The 20,358-nt window shown below is 39.8% G+C and overlaps 1 protein-coding gene and 1 long non-coding RNA gene across 3 annotated transcripts in view; one reads left to right on the top strand and one right to left on the bottom strand.

Annotated features, from left to right (window-relative positions):
• Positions 1-8,172, bottom strand: part of HSD17B11 (hydroxysteroid 17-beta dehydrogenase 11) — a 38,071-nt gene extending 29,899 nt beyond the window's left edge. Inside the window, exon 1 of the mRNA XM_014842432.2 lies at positions 7,348-8,172. Coding sequence (XP_014697918.1) covers positions 7,348-7,557 — 210 coding nt within the window. The 5' untranslated portion in view covers positions 7,558-8,172. The remainder of the gene's footprint in view (positions 1-7,347) is intronic.
• LOC139044838 (uncharacterized) lies at positions 6,169-20,068 on the top strand. 2 transcript variants are annotated; one of them, XR_011502148.1, is made up of 3 exons: positions 6,169-6,303; positions 7,258-7,333; positions 19,810-20,068. It is a non-coding gene; the product is annotated as an uncharacterized lncRNA (long non-coding RNA). The 2 variants fall into 2 exon arrangements; XR_011502147.1 differs by having other exon boundaries at positions 19,821-20,064.
• The last annotated feature ends 290 nt before the right edge of the window (positions 20,069-20,358 follow it).

Here is a 20,358-nt window from a genome sequence, read left to right as displayed (position 1 = left end):
ATGATTTTGTACCCTGCAACTTTGCTGTAATTGTTGATTACTTCTAGTAGCTTTCTGATGGATTTTTTTAGGGTTTTCTATATATAAGATCATGTTGTCTGCAAATAGTAAGAGTTTCACTTTTTCATTGCCTATTTGGATTCCTTTTATTTCTTTTTCCTGCCTAATTGCTCTGGCCAAAACCGCCAGTGCTATGTTGAATAGGAGTGGTGAGAGTGGGCACGCTGGTCTTGTTCCTGTTCTCAGATGGATGGCTTTCAGTTCCTTTAAAAGTATATTTTATTAATAGTATATATGATGGAATATTATTCAGCCTTCAATAGGAATAAAATTCTCACACATGCTACAACATGGATGAACCTTGAGGATGTGAAGCTAAGTGAGATAAGACAGACACAAAAGGACAGATATTGCATAATGCCAGTCATATGAGCTACCTAGAGTGGTCAAATTCAGAGACAGAAAGTAGAATGGTGGTTGTCAGGGGCTGGGGAAGAGGGGAATGGGGAGTACTTGTTCAATGAGTACAGAGTTTCAGCTTGGAATGAAGAAAAATTTCTGGAGATGGATAATAGAGATCATTGCATAACAATGTGAATGTACTACTGCCACTGAACTGCTGAACTGTTGAACTGCCACTTAAAATTGGTTAAAATGGAGAATTTCATGTTATATATATTTTATCACCATAAAAAAGATTTTCAAAAGTATATTATATTGAGGGGCTGGCCCCGTGGCGAAGTGGTTAAGCTCGCGTGCTCCGCTGCAGGCGGCCCAGTGTTTCGTTGGTTCAAATCCTGGGTGCGGACATGGCACTGCTCATCAAACCATGCTGAGGCAGCATCCCACATGCCACAACTAGAAGGACCCACAATGAAGGATACACAACTATGTACCAGGGGGCTTTGGGGAGAAAAAGGAAAAAAATTTAAAAAATCTTTTAAAAAAAGTATATTATATTGATTTTTTGGGTCTTCTCAAATTTTAATTGTGGACTCCCCTTTAGTCTTTACTTATCATTCTTTGCCCTCTATCCCCACAACTAAAACCTTTTGCCCATTACCTAGATTACTACACATCTAAATGTTTTTATGATTCCTTCCATTACTTTTTTTCCAATTATTCACTAATTCACCTTTTCATTCAATCAACAGTCTTTGCATATATACTATGTGCTCACCCACCACTTACTGTAAATTTATCTTCTCAAATTTATCTAACCAGGCATGGGGGTGAGAATGGTCAAGAAATATGAGATTTTCTACATAGAAGAGAATGAATAATTCATAGCACCAGTCCCAGTAGAATAACAAAGCCAAAGCCACACCAATCCCTCCCTAAATGCACGTTCCATTTTTGTAGACTTCATGATGAATATGACGATGTCAGTCCCTGACGTCCTCAGATGGATATATTTGGACTCTGCTCTCCTTGCTGCTTGAGTTAATCTGAGAAACTATCTCTGGTGACAATTTGTCTTTGTATCCTAGGTAAACAGAATTTGTTCTGGCCCCTCCCTGCCCTTCCAGCTGGATCCTAAGAGAATCTTAACTTCTACTTCACTTTCTCACTCATTCTCCACACTTCCATCAGCCCAAGAGTTTTACACCTCTAGGTTCTGCTGCTTGGACTGCTCGAAATTGCCACTCCACTCTACTTCCCCAGTCGGGTTTAGTGGTTCTTGGACTTTTATAATCTCAAAATCTGTAAAATTCCAAGAAAAGTAGACTGGGGTGTATATACTGAACTAGGACTGCCAACCTTTTATTTGGCCAAATAAGGACATTAAAAATTAATGCAACTAGATTATAGAAGAAATTAAAGAAGAAATCAAATATTATCTGGAGACAAATGAAAATGAAAACACGCCATACCAACTCATTTGGGACACAGCAAAAGCAGTCCTAAGAGGGAAATTCATTGCAATACAGGCTCACCTCACTAAACAAGAAAAAGCTCACATAAGCAACCTCAAACGACACCTAACAGAATTAGAAAAAGAAGAACAAACAAAGCCCAAAGTCAGTAGAAGGAGGGAAATAATAAAAATTAGAGCAGAAATAAACGACATTGAAACAAAAAGGACAGTAGAAAGGATCAATGAAACAAAGAGATGCTCCTTTGAAAAAATTAACAAAATCAACAAACCCTTAGCCAGACTCACCAAGAAAAGAAGAGAGAAATCTCAAATAAATAAAATTAGGAATGAGAGAGGAGAAATCACAACGGATACTAAAGAAATACAAGGGATCATAAGAGAATACTATGAAAAACTATATGCCAACAAATTGAACAACCTAGAAGAAATGGACAAATTCCTAGACTCTTACAACCACCCCAAACTGAATCAGGAAGAAATGGAGAATCTGAATAGACCAATCACAAGTAAAGAAACAGGAACAGTAATCAAAAACCTCCCCCAAAATAAGAGTCCAGGACCAGAAGGCTTCTCTGGAGAATTCTACCAAACATTCAAAGAAGATTTAATACCTATCCTTCTCAAACTATTCCAGAATATTGAGGAAGATGGAGCACTCCCTAACACATTCTATGAAGCCAACATCACTCTGATCCCCAAACCTGACAAGGACAACACAAAGAAGGAAAACTACAGGCCAATATCACTGATGAACATAGATGCAAAAATCCTCAACAAAATTCTGGCAAACTGAATACAGCAATACATCAAAAAGATTATACACCATGATCAAGTGGGATTTATGCCAGGGACACAGGGATGGTTCAACATCCGCAAGTCAATCAATGTGATACACTACATTAACAAAATGAGAAACAAAAACCACATGATCATCTCAATAGATGCAGAGAAAGCATTTGACAAGATCCAACATCCGTTTATGATAAAAACCCTCAATAAAATGGGTATAGAAGGAAAGTACCTCAACATAATAAAGGCCATATATGACAAACCCACAGCCAACATCATACTCAATGGACAAAAACTGAAAGCCATCCCTCTGAGGACAGGAACAAGACAAGGGTGCCCACTTTCACCACTCCTATTCAACATAGTACTGGAGGTGTTGGCCACAGCAATTCGGCAGGAAAAAGAAATAAAAGGAATTCAAATAGGCAATGAAGAAGTAAAACTCTCGCTGTTTGCAGACGACATGATGTTATATATAGAAAACCCTAAAGAATCCACAGGAAAACTATTAGAAACAATCAACAGCTACAGTAAAGTTGCAGGGTATAAAATCAACATACATAAATCAGTAGCATTTCTATACACTAACAATAAACCAACAGAAAAAGAACTCAAGAACGCAATGCCATTCACTATTGCAATGAAAAGAATAAAATACCTTGGGATAAATTTAACCAAGGAAGTGAAAGATTTATACAATGAAAACTACAAGACTTTCTTGAAAGAAATCGACGATGACATAAAGAGATGGAAAGACATTTCATGCACATGGATTGGAAGAATAAACATAGTTAAAATGTCCATACTACCTAAAGCAATCTACAGATTCAACACCATCCCAATCAGAATCCCAATGACATTCTTTACAGAAATTGAACAAAGAATCCTAAAATTCATATGGGGCAACAAAAGACCGAGAATTGCTAAAGCAATCCTGGGCAAGAAAAACAAAGCCGGAGGCATCACAATCCCTGACTTCAAAACATACTACAAAGCTACAGTAATCAAAACAGCATGGTACTGGTACAAAAACAGGTGCACAGATCAATGGAACAGAATTGAAAGCCCAGAAATAAAACCACACATCTATGGACAGCTAATCTTTGACAAAGGAGCTGAGGGCCTACAATGGAGAAAAGAAAGTCTCTTTAACAAATGGTGCTGGGAAAACTGGACAGCCACATGTAAAAGATTGAAAATTGACCATTATTTTTCACCATTCACAAAAATAAACTCAAAATGGATCAAAGACCTAAAGATTAGGCCTGAAACAATAAGCCTTCTAGAAGAGAACATAGGCAGTACACTGTTTGGCAGCAGTTTCAAAAGAATCTTTTCGGACACCATAACTCCTCGGATGAGGGAAACAATAGAAAGAATAAATAAATGGGACTTCATCAGACTAAAGAGCTTCTTCAAAGCAAGGGAAAACAGGATTGAAACAAAAAAACAGCCCACTAATTGGGAAAAAATATTTACAAGCTAGTTATCCGACAAAGGGTTAATCTCCATAATATACAAAGAACTCACACAGTTCAACAACAAAAAAACAAACAACCCGATCAAAAAATGGGCAGAGGATGTGAACAGACATTTCTCCAAAGAAGATATAAGGATGGCCAATAGACACATGAAAAGATGTTCATCATCACTAATCATTAGGAAAATGCAAATCAAAACTACACTAACATATCACCTTACACCCATTAGATTGGCAAAAATATCCAAAACCAAGAGTGACAAATGTTGGAGAGGTTGTGGAGAAAAAGGAACCCTCATACACTGTTGGTGGGAATGCAAACTGGTGCAGCCACTATGGAAAACAGTATGGAGATTTCTCAAAAAGTTAAAAATAGAAATACCTTATGACCCAGCCATCCCACTACTGGGTATCTATCCTAAGAACCAGAAATCAGCAATTCCAAGAGTCCCATGCACCCCTATGTTCATTGCAGCATTATTTACAATAGCCAAGACGTGGAACCAACCTAAGTGCCCAGCAACTGATGATTGGATAAAGAAGATATGGTATATATACACAATGGAATACTACTCAGCCATAAAAAAGGACAAAATCGTCCCTTTCGCATCAACATGGATGGACCTTGAGGATATTATGTTAAGCGAAATAAGCCAGACAGAGAAAGACGAACTCTATATGACTCTACTCATAGGTGGAAGTTAACATATAGACAAGGAGAACTGATGGGTGGTTACCAGGGAAAAGGGGGGAGTGGGGGGAGGGCACAAAGGGTGAAGTGGTGTACCCACAACATGACTAACAATAATGTACAACTGAAATCTCACAAGGTTGTAAACTATCATAATCTTAATAAAAAAAATTAACACAACTATCATTGCAATTTCATTAAAAGTATACATATTTTACCCACAAAAAAGTAGGAAGGACATAATCTCAAAATAAAAGGATTATTTAAGTTAAACGAATTTAACATAATGAAAACTCACTACATTATCCTTCATTTTCTGACCACTTCCGCTACTACCACCCTGGTCTGACAAACCAGCACCATCTCTCACCTGGATTATCACAATGGTCTAACTCGTCTCCCTGCCACCCAGCAGCAGGAGGAAACTCTTCAGTAGAAACTGGCTCAAAACCCTCCACTGGATCCCCCAGTAAAAGCTGAAGCACAAACCACGGCCGACAGGAACACTACGATTTGGAGTCTCTGTTCCTTAAGTCTCTAGACCAGCGCTGTTCCATAGAAATATAATGCAAGTCACAGACGTAATTTTAATGTTTCTAGTAGCCACATTAAAAAAAATTAATTTAGTATTATATTTGATTTAACTTAATATATCCAAAATATTATTTTGAAATATTATTATGAAATATTATCATTGCAACATGTAATCCATACAAAAGTTATTAACAAGATGCTCTACATTCTTTTTTACACAATCAGTCTTTGAAATCCCATGGGTATTTACACCCACAGCACATCTCAATGCAGATGAGCTACATTTCAAATGCTCAACAGCCACAAGTGGCTACGCTACTAGCAACTACTGTACTGGACAGCACAGATCTAGACCTTTCTTTTACTTCTCTCCCTTCCCTCACTTTGTGCCAGGCTTTGCATGGCTGATCTCTCTCTGCAGAGCTGCGCGAAGGGCTCACTGTAGCCTCAGCCTCTTCTGATCTCGACTCAACTGTCTTCATCTCATCGAGGCCTTCTCCCATCCCCACCCTCCCCGCCATACAGAGTCCCTATCCCCTTCCATGTTTTATTTCTTCCTGATACTTATCACCATCCAACAATTACATATTTTATTATACAGCATGTCTTGTTGATCATCCCTAGCTCACGAGGTTCGTGTTTTCCTCACCGCCGTGTCTTCAGTTCTGCTTTGGAACAGTGCCTGGCAGAGAGTGAGTGCTCAATATTTGTTGGATAAATGCACTTTGCTCCAGAGTAGAGAAAACTTTGTACAAACCAGCACTGGGCGTTGGGAATCATTCACCTAGCTGTGTAAAGTAACCCTTACACATTGGCTTAAACTTCACTTTGTGAAGGAATAATACTAACACTCGTGTATTTACCAAGTGCCAGACACTGTGCTAACTGCTTTGCGTGCATTATTTGGTATAATCCTCCCAGTCCTCAAAGGTAAGTGGTGTTATTTTATCCATTTTGCAGAAAAGGAACCGAAGCTCTCGGAAGTTTCCCATGAAGTTGAATAGTTATCCGTGAGGAAGTGGAGAGCTCCCCCGAGTTTGACCACACCCATGCGGGACACTACTGTGACCACAGCAGATGAGGCTGGGCCTAGTTTGTACCTTACATTGCATGTGGAATTATTTAATGTCTATTTTCCCTACTAGACTGAGGGAATAGGACCCTATTTCCTGCTTGCCATTGTGTTCTTAATATCTAGGCAGCAGGTGCTCAATAAGTATTTGTTGATTGCTATTTCAATCGCCCTGCTCACTGGGTTAGCTGTCATCTAGAGTCACACAGCCTGAACTCTTCATTACAGCATTGCATGTTGTCTCCTGTGTACAGATGGTGTTTCAGGCCATCAGGTGGCTCAGAACACCTTTGTCCATCTACCACTGGCCAAATCAAATGTAAGATTCTAAATCCTCTCTTCCTTAACGCTACACCTTCTAGTACAACATTACATTGAAGATTTTTTCTTTTTTATTGTTTTTAACTAAAAGATGATTTTGAAAATTTACTGTTGGCAATTATTATGGCAGAGTAATGTTGCTTTCTGTTGGGTGTAATCTTTTAAACCCATTTATTTCAGGAACTGCAAGTAGGGTTTTTTTTTTTTAATAGGTACAAACCTCTTACTCTTTTAATATACTAGCTCAAACGATTACTTTTTCCATATGATTAAGTTAGAGGAATCAGTGAAATCAGGTTTCGGGGGAGATTACAAATTATTTTCAGGGCAAAAGTAAGGATAAATTTATAATGTCAAATTTGCGATAGGCAGTAACTGGAAATCTTATACTCTCTAGGTCCGTTTTCATGTGATCATAAACACATTAATTAATCCACGGTTTCCCCGCATCTATAAAATGGCAATAGTAATTTTTTCTACCTAATTTACAGAGATGCTGCAAGGGGTTGTTGCCTGTAAAATGCAGACGTGTCCACAGATTAAAGGTACCAGAAAGTAAAAAACATGGTAAGCACTATTACCTTATTTATATCCCATAGAACCAGTTTGCATTTAAGTTTGGCAAATTCATAGGCAGTCAGTCTCCCAAGTCCATGTCCAGCTCCAGTAATCAGGACGATTTCTCCGGCGACCGATTTCCTCTTCTTGGGAATAAAAAGCTTCAGGAAAGACTCTAAGGTGAAAAAGATCAGTAAGGGCAGAAGCAGGAGCTGGTCCAGCAAGAATTTCATCCTTTTCGCTGCTTGAGCTTTTGCTTTGTTTCTTTTTACCAAGCACTCTAACCTGCCTCTGGGAGATGTTGACTCAAATACCGGAGGGAATAAAAAGCAAGAACGAGGAAGGGCTCCTTTATAACAAACAACTCGAAACCGCACCTTCCGGCTGGCCTCGGTTAGGTCGTCTGCAATTGGCTGGGGCTGCAGCGCGGAGCCACTGCTCGCCAGCTCAGAAATCTGGGAGGGACAAAGTCCTGGGCAGAACGAAGCTTCCTAGTTCTGGCGTCGCAGCCAGCGTCGTCTTTCATCCGCTGCCTCCGCGTCTCCTGAGCCGACCTTGGAGGCTTAGTTGCCTCACGTTTTCCTAAATTTGATAGATTCTTCTCCAAGTTGCAAGGATGACTGACGGTGTCCGCAGTCCAGACGCTTCTTTGAAACTTGATGGTTGCCCATCACTGGTTAAAGGGAAGCCAGTGTAGTTTTCTGTCTTAAAGGAGCCTGGAGAGAAGGCCAATTGTTCTGCCCCCAGCTGAGGAATGACCGTTCATCACGTTTTAGTTTGAGCTAAGCACGGTTTCTGGAGGACAGAGGAAATTTTTCCCCTCTCAAGGACAGCCATCATCAAGCCCCAGGAGAAGTCCAATCATGTTAAAGGGAATTCTTTCCCTAAGGAAGAGCAGTGTAATTGGATAACCTTTTTCACTCAACTTATTAAAATTTGTGAGAAAACGTACATTACACTTTAGTAATTGTATCTTTATCCAGTTTAATAAGTCACTGTCTCCGGAATGAAGGATAAAATAGAAAATCACCTTGCCGATAGATGACCTCTGTAATTTTTGCTTTCGTAGCCTTTATATGTAAGTATTCAATATATAACTGGTGATTTAAGAAAATCCCAGAGATTGGTTATTATTCTTTTATATATTTTATATATTTGTGGTTTTTAAAGATACCTTTCATTGGGTGAGTTTAAAATGTTTTATAGGGAGCCAGTCCTGTGGCATAGTGGTTAAGTTAGGCATGCCTTGCTCTGGTGACCCAGGTTTGCGGGTTCAGATCCCAGGCACAGACATACACCACTTGTCAGGTATGCTGTGGTGGCGACCTACATATAAAGTGGAGCAAGATTGGCACAGATGTTAGGTCAGGGCTAATCTTCCTTAGAAAATAAATAAATAATATAAAATGTTTTATGTATGGGGCATCTTAATTTCATGCTGGCTTCTGTTAAAAACAAGACGACAGGCTCAAAATGGAGCTGTTTATGCTAAGCACCATGTCACCAAACTGAGACTGAACTTAATCACAGTTTCGGTTCTCCTAGAAGTGGAATCTTACGCCAGTCAATCATGTGACTTCTTCCTATAGATATTGGGCAAAAAAGTTTGACAAACACTGACCCTGCTCTAGCTCCAGTTATGCTTCTGCTTGCTGTGGGGACCTTAAAAAGTCAATCCAGCTGATTTATTTGTTCACAAAATAGTTTTTTTCTCTACTTCCTAGGAGGCTTGTTGAAAATCAAACAAAAGGGGCCAGCCCGGTGGTGCAGCGGTTAAGTGCACACGTTCTGCTTCTCGGTGGCCCGGGGTTTGCCGGTTTGGATCCTGGGTGTGGACATGGCACCACTTGGCAAAAGCCATGCTGTCGCAGGTGTCCCACATATAAAGTAGAGGAAGATGGGCACGGATGTTAGCTGAAGACCTGTCTTCCATGGCAAAAAGAGGAGGATTGGCAGTAGTTAGTTCAGGGCTGATCTTCCTCAAAAAAAAAAAAAAAAGAAAGAAAAGAAAATCAAACAAAAGCTCTGGAAACTAACTCTCTACACAAATATTAGTACCATTGTAAACTCTTATTTGGGGGCTATGAGAAAAAGTTGCAGATAATATCGAGAGTTTTCAAGAACTCCATGGTAGAGTTCGGTCTCCTCAGGACCGTCACTATCCCTTCATCCCCTATAACAGTGTAAGGCTGCTTAAGTAAGACGGAGAAGTGAGCGTGATTATTTGTGAACTTCAATTTCTTGTGATCATCCTGTCTCTGAAGTAAAGGGTGACCATTAGTCATTAGTCACCCACATGACAAAAGTCTCTCTCTAAGCTCTGTAGCTTCTCACAAAAAGCCCTCATTCAATTACAGTCAAGAACTTGTCGACGATAGTAACCCATAACCAATCTATAAATGAAAATTTGGGAGAGTTTATTCTGAGCTCAGTTCCTAGCCTAAGGAAAGATGCTTAATCCTTAAGGAAATGCCAACATTGGGAGGGGGAGGGAAGTTGCACCTTCATCTCAAGGACCTTTGTTCTTGCCGTAGTGAATATCTAAAGCAGATATACAATGCATGCTCAACGGCCTCGGCCTCGGTCAGGCCCTTTTGGAAAGACAAGGTCAGGCCAAATTAGGTTTACACAAAATGGCTTCCGCATATGCTCCAATATCCTCTTGCTTGCCATTTCTGTTTGTCAAACTGAATTGAAACTGACAGACAGTTAACCTCTTACTGTGCACAAGATCAGAGTTGGGTCTTTATTTTCAATAACCAATCTTTGGGATTTTCTTAAATCACCAGTTATATATTGAATACTTATGTATATAGGCTACGAAAGCAAAAATTACAGAGGTCATCTATCGGCAAGGTGATTTTCTATTTTATCCTTCATTCCGGAGACAGTGACTTATTAAACTGGATAAAGATACAATTACTAAAGTGTAATGTACGTTTTCTCACAAATTTTAATAAGTTGAGTGAAAAAGGTTATCCAATTACACTGCTCTTCCTTAGGGAAAGAATTCCCTTTAACATGATTGGACTTCTCCTGGGGCTTGATGATGGCTGTCCTTGAGAGGGAAAAATCTCCTCTGTCCTCCAGAAACCGTGCTTAGCTCAAACCAAAACGTGATGTACGGTCATTCCTCAGCTGGGGGCAGAACAATTGGCCTTCTCTCCAGGCTCCTTTAAGACAGAAAACTACACTGGCTTCCCTTTAACCAGTGATGGGCAACCATCAAGTTTCAAAGAAGCGTCTGGACTGTGGACACTGTCAGTCATCCTTGCAACTTGGAGAAGAATCGATCAAATTTAGGAAAACGTGAGGCAACTAAGCCTCCAAGGCCGGCTCAGGAGACGCGGAGGCAGCGGATGAAAGACGACGCTGGCTGTGACGCCAGAACTAGGAAGCTTTGCTCTGCCCCGGACTTTGTCCCTCCCAGATTTCTTTTTTTTTTTTAAGGGAAGCAAGGACATTTCAGATGGGGAATGAGTATTCAAAAAGGAGAGGTGGTTATTTGCTTGTGCTGGCTCAGTTGGAAAGCATGTTTCCACATACACTGCAGTTTATCTCAATAAGATAACAAACTCTTCCTGGAGAGATCTTAGCATTAAAAATGATGAGGATTTTAGGCTGGTTAATTTTAAAACTGCAGATGAGAAGCAGGCTCTTAGGAGTGGAATTTGCTTGCCCTTTGATCAGAGACAGTTGCATTTGTGAAGGAAATCTCCATGCCTCCCTTTCTGTGCCAGGAGGAAGGGGGGATGGCCTTATCTCTGGAAACTCTTAATGGGGAAGGCAAGAACTTAAGTTGTTTACTGTCTGGCAACCTCATGTAACTGACCCCCCACCCCAAAATCCTCCTTTGTCTTTAGCTGAGGATAATATTTGAGCAGTGACTTCTGCCATTTACTCAATCCGGTTTGATTCTTCTCTAAAAGTTGTGACCGCCCAATGGCTGGACCCTACTGGCACTGGTACCATTTTAACTCTTTTTTTTGTGTGTGTGTGTCTCATAAAGAGATAACTCTCATACCTATGCCTTAAATTTAGCTCTAACCCTCAACTTGGTGCAGCAGAAGCTCTGACTGCCCATGGGTCCTGTCCCCATGCTATTCTATTCTCTAAATAAAAGAGCACTACTGCCAGATCTTAAGAGTCTAAGAAATCTTTCTTTCGACTCCTCGGCTCACCGACCCCGCATCAAAAAATAAGGCAAAGTTTATAGGCTTTGCTCTTGTGGTGAGGCTTGGTCTGGTTCAGGGTGGTTGGTGATTGCATCTCCTTAACATAACAAAAGAAAAAAATTCAATTTGGAACGACAGTTAAAATACTCTCCCAGATTTCTGAGCTGGGGAGCAGTCGCTCCGCGCTGCAGCCCCAGCCAATTGCGGAAGACCTGACTGAGGCCAGCTGGAAGGAGCGGTTTTGAGTTGTTGTTTCTTGTTATAAAGGAGCCCTTCCTGGTTCTTGCTTTTATTGCTCTGGTATTTGAGTCAACAACTCCCAGAAGCAGTTTAGAGTGCTTGGTGAAAGCAAATAAAGCAAAAGCTCAAAGCAGCAAAAAGGATGAATTTCTTGCTGGTCAACATAGTGAGTCAAAACTACCCACTTTTTTTTTAAATACAATTTTTTAATAGAAAAATAGCAGAGCCTGAGCCTCAATATATGTTGATGAGGATTTTTAGGCTGCTTAATTTTAAAATGGCTTATGATGAGGATTTTTAGGCTGGTTAGTTTTAAAACTACAGATGAGATTCAGGCTCCAAGGAGTGGAATTTGTTTGCCCCTTTGTTGGTAAACATTTACATTTCTAAGGGAAACCTCTATCTGTGAAGATGCCTCCCGCTCTGTGCCAGGAAGAAGGGGGGGATGGTCTTATCTCTGGAAGCTCTTAATCAATGCCAGAGGCAAGAACTTACGTTGGTTGCTGTCTGGCAATCTCATGTAACTGATTTAGGGTGGTGGCTTCTGACCTTTACTTAATCCAATTTGATTCTTGTCTAAAAGTCATGGGATCACCCAATGACCAGACCCCACCTGCACTGATACCATTTTAACTTTTTTTCATGTTCTTTCCTTTGTCTTGTAAAGAGATGAATCATATACCTATGCCTTAAATTTAGCCCTAACCCTCAACTCGGGGCAGCAGCAGGAGCTCTGACTGCCCGTGGGTCCTGTCCCCACGCACCAGCTCTACCTGCCCATGGGTCCTGTCCCCATGCCAGCGGGGGCAGCAGCAGCAGCTCTGCCTGCCCATGGGCTCTGTCCCCATGCCAGCGGGGGCAGCAGAAGCGGCGGCAGCAGAAGCTCTGACTGCCCATGGGTCCTGTCCCCATGCTATTCCATACTATTCTCTAAATAAAAGAGCACTACTGCCAGATCTTGAGAGTCTAAGAAATCTTTCTTTCGACTCCTTGGCTCACCGACCCCGCATCATATGTTACCTTTCATCGGGTGACTTTACAATGTTTTATAGGGGGCCGGCCCTGTGGTAAACTCAGACGCAAATAAATATAAGGTGTTCTGGTTACCTATTGCTGTGCCATTAGGTATTTCTATATCTATTTGGCCGACTATTTATCTTTCTGTGCATGATGTATCTATGTTATTTATCATCTATTTATCACCATATAATAATTCCATTACCATCAGCACCACCAATTTTGTCTTTCCAACTAGACTGCGCAGGAGGACACCATGCACAGTTAACTTGTGTATTTTTCACAGTGCTTAAGCACAGACAGCATCATCCATAAAATAACTACTAGTTAGTAAATATTTCTTTTTAGTCTTTGTTTTATGAAAATTATATGATTCTTTTATTTAAAAAACAAAGCACAAGAAACAACCAAAAAATACAAAGAAAAAAATTCTTTCAAATCTCATTTTTCAGAAATAAACACTTCCTTTGTAACTATCATGCCAGTCCTTGAGCTGTCAGAGGTCTTCATATATTCTGGATATTAACCCTTATCAGATAGATGATTTGTAAATATATTCTCCCATTCTGTAGGTTGTCTTTTCACTGTGTGTATAGTGTCTTTTGATGCACAAAAGTTTTTAATTTTGATGAAGTCTCATTTATCTATTTTTTCTTTTGATGTTTTTGCTTATGGTATCATATCCAAGAAACAGTTGCCTAATCCAAAATAGGCACAAAGATTTATGCCTATGTTTTCTTCTAACAGTTCTATCATTGTAGCTCTTACATTTAGCTTGTTGATCTGTTCTAAATTAATTTTACATATGATGCAAGGTAGGAGTTCAAATTCATTCTTTTACATATGGATGTCCAGTTGTCCCAGCACCATTTATTGAAAAGACTATACTTTTATCATTGAATTATCTTTATAACCTTGTCAAAAATCATTGACCATACATGTATAGGTTTATATTTAGACTCTCATTCTATTCCATTGATGTATTTCAAATATCTATTCTGATGCCAGTACCACACTGTGCTTGTTACTGTAGGTTTGTAGTTAGTCTTGAAACTGGGCAGTGTGAGTGAGTCCTCCAACTTTGTTCTTATTTTTCAAGATTGTTTGGCTATTCTGGGTCACTTGTATTTCCATATGAATTTTAGGATTAGCTTGTCCATTTCTACAAAAAGGCAACTGGAATTTTGATAGGGATTGTGTTGAATCTGTAGATGAATTTGAGAGTATTGCTATCTTAACAATATTAAGTCTTCTGATATATGAGTATGAAATGTCTTCCATTTATTTAGATCTTCTTACATTTCTTTCAGCAATGTTTTAGTTTTCAGAGTATGTCTTACACTTCTTTTGTTAAAATTATTACTAATTATTTTATTCCTTTTGATGCTATTACAAATGGAATTGTTTTCTTAATTTCATTTTCAGATTGCTACTGAGAATATATAGAAATAGAATTGATTTTTGTATATTGACCTTATATCCTGCAACCTTGCTGAACTTTTTAATTCATTCTAGTAGATGTTTAGTGGATTTGTTAGGATTTTCCTATATAGAAGATCATATTATTTGCATTTTCCTTCCCATCTGGTTGCCTTTTTTCTTTGCTTTGCTTAATTGTCGTGGATAGAACCTCCAGTACAATGTTGATTAGAAGTGGCTAGAAGTGATGAGTGATGAGAGCAAGAACAAAGATGTCTTATTCCTGATCTTAGAGGAAAAATATTCAATCTTTCATCATTAAGTAGGATGTTAGCTGTGCGTTTTTCATAGATGCTCTTTAGTAGGTTGAGGAGCTTCTCTTCTATTCCTACTTTGTTGAATGTTTTTACCATAAAGAGGTGTTTGATTTTGTGAAATGCTTCTTCTATGTCTATTGTGATGATTGTGTGGTTTTGTTTTTTATTTATTGATATGGTGTATTACTTTAATGGATTTTCATATATTAAACCAACCTTGCATTCCTGGAGTGTATCCCATTTGGTGCATATCCCATGGTGCATTATCCTGTTTGTATATTACTCAGTGTTGTTTACCAGTATTTTGTTGAGGACTTTTGTGTCTCTATGCATAAAAGATATTGGTCCATAGTTTTCTTCTGATGTCTGTCTGTTTTTGGTATCAGAATAATATTGGCCTTATAGCATATGTCAGGAAGAGTTTGCTCCTCTCTTTTTGGAAGAGTTTATGAATAATTAATATTAATTCTTCTTTAAATGTTTGGTAGAATTCACCAGTGAAGCCATATGGGTCTGGGTTCCACTTTGTAGGTAATTTTTGAATGCTAATTCAATCTCTTTACTTATTATAAATCTACTCACAGGTTTTCTAGTTCTTCTTGGGTTAGTTTTGTTAGTTTGTGTCTTTCTTGGAATCTTTCCATTTCATCTACAAAAACATGTCTTTTTGAAGCCAAAGGCCAATTCTCTTCCCATTACATTATGCAGTCTCTAGTTAATGGTATTCTTTAAAAAATATCTTTGTTCTTTGTCTCTGAAGCATTTAAAGGAAAGTAAGTCTCATTTATTGTATTGCCCATGAATCTATTGATACTATTAGCCAAACTTTTTTTATCCAAGTGTTTTAATTCTTTCCTTTTGGATATTGTGTGGGCTATTTCAAATCAATGCAACTGATATTTTTGAGCATCTTCTCTGTGTCAGGCACATAATTCTCTTTCTAAAGACTCCTTCTTCATTTTTAACTCCTTCACAGACTCTTCTTTTGCCTCCATTTCAATTCAATTCACAAAGCATTTATTGAGTTTCTATATGTGCCAGTAGCTGTGCAAATTGGCAAATGTAGAATATTAATATTTGGAAGAAGCAAACAGTCCAATGGGTGAAACACATATGCAAAATGATGAATACTGAACACTGTGGAAAGTACTATGAGAGATAAAGACTAAAGTCAATGAAGACTAGAAGAAAGGCACAGTTACCTCTCCCTATGCAGGTTAGGGAATGCTTCACAGGCAAACCTAAGTAGGAATTCATCACATTAATGTACAGGAAGAGAAGCAAGAGCATTCATAGCAGATGGCACAGGGTATGCAAGGTTAAGAAGGTATGTCACAATGTTCTGGGAACTGTGTAAGATTCTAAGGAGGAGAGAGAGGAGATGAGACTGAGGAGGTGGACTGAGGCTAAGTCTTAAAGGGCTTCCTATGTTATAGGTTAGAATGTGATTTTATCCAGTTGGCGATCAAGATTATTGATATATTTTAAATAGTAGGATAACATGATTGAATCCTCCATTCATGTGACAAATTACTACGCACTTCCCTTGTGACAATGATTGTGATAGGTCCTGGGCTAAGAAGGTCAGTGTGACATGGAAGCCGAGGTTAAGAGCACTGATTTTGGAGCCAAATTTTCAGGGTTTGAATCCTGGCTCCATTGTTACTAGCCTCATGACCTTGGACAATTTACTTAAACCCTTTGTACCTCATTTTCCTCACCTATAAAATACAGATAAGAATAGAATCTAACTTTTAGGATTGCTGTGAGGACAAATCTAGTAATATACACAAATACTTAGGAGAGTCTGCTATCATTATTATTACAATTTTGAATAAAACCACTCACCATCTGTCTCTGTGAATCTTGCACCCTAGTGGGGAAGGTAGAAAATGAATAACCTGTGTGAATATATAATTACAAATTTGCTATTACAAAAATTCTATAAAAGAGTCAAAGAGGTGCTTTGACGTAGAATAACAGGTAAGGTTGGAGGGATGCCTTTATCGAGGGTGACCAAAGGAGGTGACATTGAATCAGAAGTCTGAAGAATCTGTCAAACACTCTTCTCAAGACATTTTGCCTAAACCCATAACTTCAATTTCCACCTCTCTGTGAGTGGCTCTTTGTTCAGGTGACCATGACAGAAAACAGTAGTCCCTCCTTATCCATAGAGGACATGTTCCCAGTGGATGCCTAACTGAGGATAGCACCGAACCCTATCTATACTATGTTTTTTCCTATACACACACATTTATGATAAAGTTTAATTTATAAATTAAGCACAGTAGGAGATTAACAACATTAATAATAAAATAGGGTAATTATAACAATATACCGTAATAAAAGTTACTGTAGATCTTAGCAACCTCAGCATATGATATTTTTCCTTTCCTTAAATCAAGAACTTTCACCTTTTCACTTAAAGGAGGCACTTTATGGCTCCCCTTTGGCATATCTGAATTGCCAGCATTACTACTTTTGCACTTTGGAGCCATTATTAAGTAAAGTAAAGGTGATTTCAAGATAAGCACTGCAGTATTGTGACAGCTGATCTGATAACCGGCTACTAAGAGACTAGGGGTGGGTAGTGCATGCAGTGTGGATACACTGGACGAAGAAATGATTCATGTCCTAGGTGGGATGGAGTGAGATGGCATGAGATTTCATCATGCTACTCAGAATGGCATTCAATTTAAAACTTATGAATTGTTTATTTCTGGAATTTTCCATCTAATATTTTTGGACAGTGATTGACCATGGATAACTGAAACTGTAGAAAATGAAATCATGGATAATGGGGGGCTACGTATGTAAACTGGGTGGCTTATAAACAATAGATATTTATTTCTCACAGTTCTGAAGGCTGGAAAGTCTAAGATCAAGGCACCAGCAGATTCCGTGTCTGGTGAGGCATAGCTTCTTGGTTGGTAGATGGCCATCTTTTCCTGTATCCTCACATGGCAGAAGGGGTGAAGGAGCTCTCTAGGACCTCTTTTATAAGGACATCATTTATGAGGGCTCCCCACTTATGACCTAATCACTTCCCAAAGGCCCCACCTCCTAATACCATCATCTTTGAGGGTTAGGATTTCAACATATGACTATTCAGAGGACACAAACATTCAGTCTTTAGCATTCCACTCCTGGTCCCCCGGAATTCATGTCCTTCTCACATGCAGAACACATTCATTATATCCCAACCGCCCAAAAGTCTTAACTCATTCCAGCATGAACTCTGAAATCTAAAATCCTAAGTCTTATCTATATGGCATCTAAATCACATATGGGTGACACTCAAGGTATGATTCAACCTGAGGTAAATTGCTCTCCAGCTGTGAGTCTGTGAAACCAACATGCTAGGTGCTTCCAAAATACAACGGTGGGACAGGCATAGGATAGACACCCCCATTCCGAAAGGGAGAAATAGGAAAGAAGAAAGGAGTGACAAGTCCCAAGTAAGTCCAAAACCTAACGGGTCAAACAACATTAAACCTTAAGGCTCAAGAATAAGCCTGTTTGGCTGGATGCTCTGTCTTCCAGGCCCACTGGAGCTGCAGTCCTCCTTCCATATTTCTCCCCACTGGTGTGGGGTGCAGATTGCTCTGTAGGTCTGGAGTCAGCAGACATCCCCCCTGCCTCCGCTGGACATTGCCCGAATGGTGGCTCTCTGTGGTGGCACTGCCCTTTGAAATCCAGGTGAGGGCAGTCATGCATTCTGCGTGCAGGTGGAGACAGTGCTGTACTGACGCCACCGAAGTTTGCTACCTGTGCCCTTGGAAGAGGCAGTCACTATGGCCCCTACTGCATGGAGGCCCACAAGAGCCACACCTGAGTTAGCCAAGGAGCGTGGCACTGGACTGCAGGGAGTGGAGCCCATAAAGCGAAGCAGTGCTGGGCAGCGCATGCTAAGGTTGTGCATGCGCAGGAAGCCTCTCTTCTGAAACTGCTCTGTCCTGGGGCCCTTGCTGTGATGGTGGGGCAGCCCTTCAGGACTCTTCTTCTTGGAAAGTAGCTCCTGGCTTCTTTTGAAACGGTCGATCCATACTAATCTCCTTATCAGACAGTCACTTGGGCATACCCTTAGTGTTCTCTTCCAGCCATGTTTTCTCATTTTTCACAACATAGATAGGCTGAGAATTTTCCAAATCTTTATGTTCTGTTTCCTTTTCAATGAACAATTCCATCTTTAAGTCATTTCTTTCTTCTAGTATTTTACTAAAAGCAGCCAGGAAGAACGAGGCTGCTCCTTCAACACTTTGCTTAGGAATAGGTTCAGCTAAATATCCAATTTCATTGCTTACAAGTTTTACCTTCCACAAAAACCCAGAACATGAACAAAATTCAGCCAAGTTCTTTGCAAGGATTGCCTTTCCTTCACTTTCCAATAATACGTTCTTCATTTCTGTCTGAGAACTCATGAGAAAGGCCTTTAGCATCCATGTTTCTACCAACATTCTGTTCAGGATTACTTACAAATTCTTAGGAAGACTGAGGCCTTCTCTGTAGCTGTCTTCTTTTCTTTCTGAGTCATTGCCAGAATCACCTTTAATGATCTGTTCATGGCAGCATAGGCTTTTTCTAGCATGCACCTCAAAACTCTTTCAGCCTGTACCCAGTTCCAAAGCCTCTTCCACACTTTGAGTATTTGTTACAGCAGCATCCCACTCCTGCTTCCAATTCTCTTAGACCTTTAGGGTCACTATAACAAAAACGCCATAGAGCGGCTGGCTTAAACAAGAAACATTTATTTCTCAATTTTGGGGGCTAGGAAATCTAAGATTAAGGTGCCAAAAGATTTGGCATCTGGCAAGAGTTCACTTCCTGGTTCATGGGCAGCCATCGTCATGCTGCGTCTTCACGTGGCAGAAGAGGACAAGGGATCTCTTAAAAGGGCACTAATCCCATTCGTGAGAGTTTTGCTCTCATGATCTAATCACCTCCCAAAGTCCCCACCTCCAAATACCATCATGCTAGGGGCTAGGTTTCAACATCTGAATTAGTGGGGCACACAAATATTCAATCTATAGCAGAGATGTACTGCTCTGGCCCTGACTTTTCTCCTGAACTTCATACTTTTTATCCAACTGCTTGTTGCACATTTAGACCTTAAGTTCTCTCACAACCACACGCTCAGTATGTAAGTGAGCATAAATGAGGCCCTCTTGTTATGCTAAATGACCCCAGCCCCTCCTCTGTGTGACTACTTGCTGCTCTGTGCATACTCTGAAATAATTCACATGCTCTCCTGATTTATGGCCTCCACTTACTCATGTACTCCTCTATAGCTTGATGAATTAAAACTTTGTTCTATGAGTTTCTCCCCAGGAACAGGCTGACCACAGGCGGGAAACACACCTACAGGGTATCCATCACAGCTGACAGAAGAATGGAACAATGTGATGCCTGGAGCAATCACACCCAGAGACCAACATCCCTGGACCCCCTCCTCACTGCCCATTTTCCCTATAACTGCCTCAAGATTCTGTAATCCTTGAAGATGGCTTTGTTGAGACATTAGTCTGCCATCTTCCCAATTATGACGGCTAATTGAATTAAAGCTTCCGTTCTCAATCCTTAATTTGTGATTAATTGGCTCAGATCACAGAGGGCAGAGCAAGCCCATTGCTCAGTATCAAGTATATGTAACCAAACTCTTTATCTTCTTCTTAATTAATGGCTAAAAGGAAAATACCACTCCAAAACCTTATTTTTTCTTTTCCCTTTTTTTTTTTAGATTTTTAAAAATTTTATCCTTTTTCTCCCAAAGCCCCCTGGTACATAGTTGTGTATTTTTAGTTGTGGGTCCTTCTAGTTGTGGCATGTGGGACACCACCTCAGCATGGCTTGATGAGCGGCGCCATGT

This window comes from Equus asinus, chromosome 3 (assembly GCF_041296235.1).
Source record: "Equus asinus isolate D_3611 breed Donkey chromosome 3, EquAss-T2T_v2, whole genome shotgun sequence".
NCBI lineage: Eukaryota > Metazoa > Chordata > Mammalia > Perissodactyla > Equidae > Equus > Equus asinus.
The sequence above is the reverse complement of the archived record's forward strand: the minus strand, read 5'-3'. Positions and strand labels throughout refer to the sequence as shown.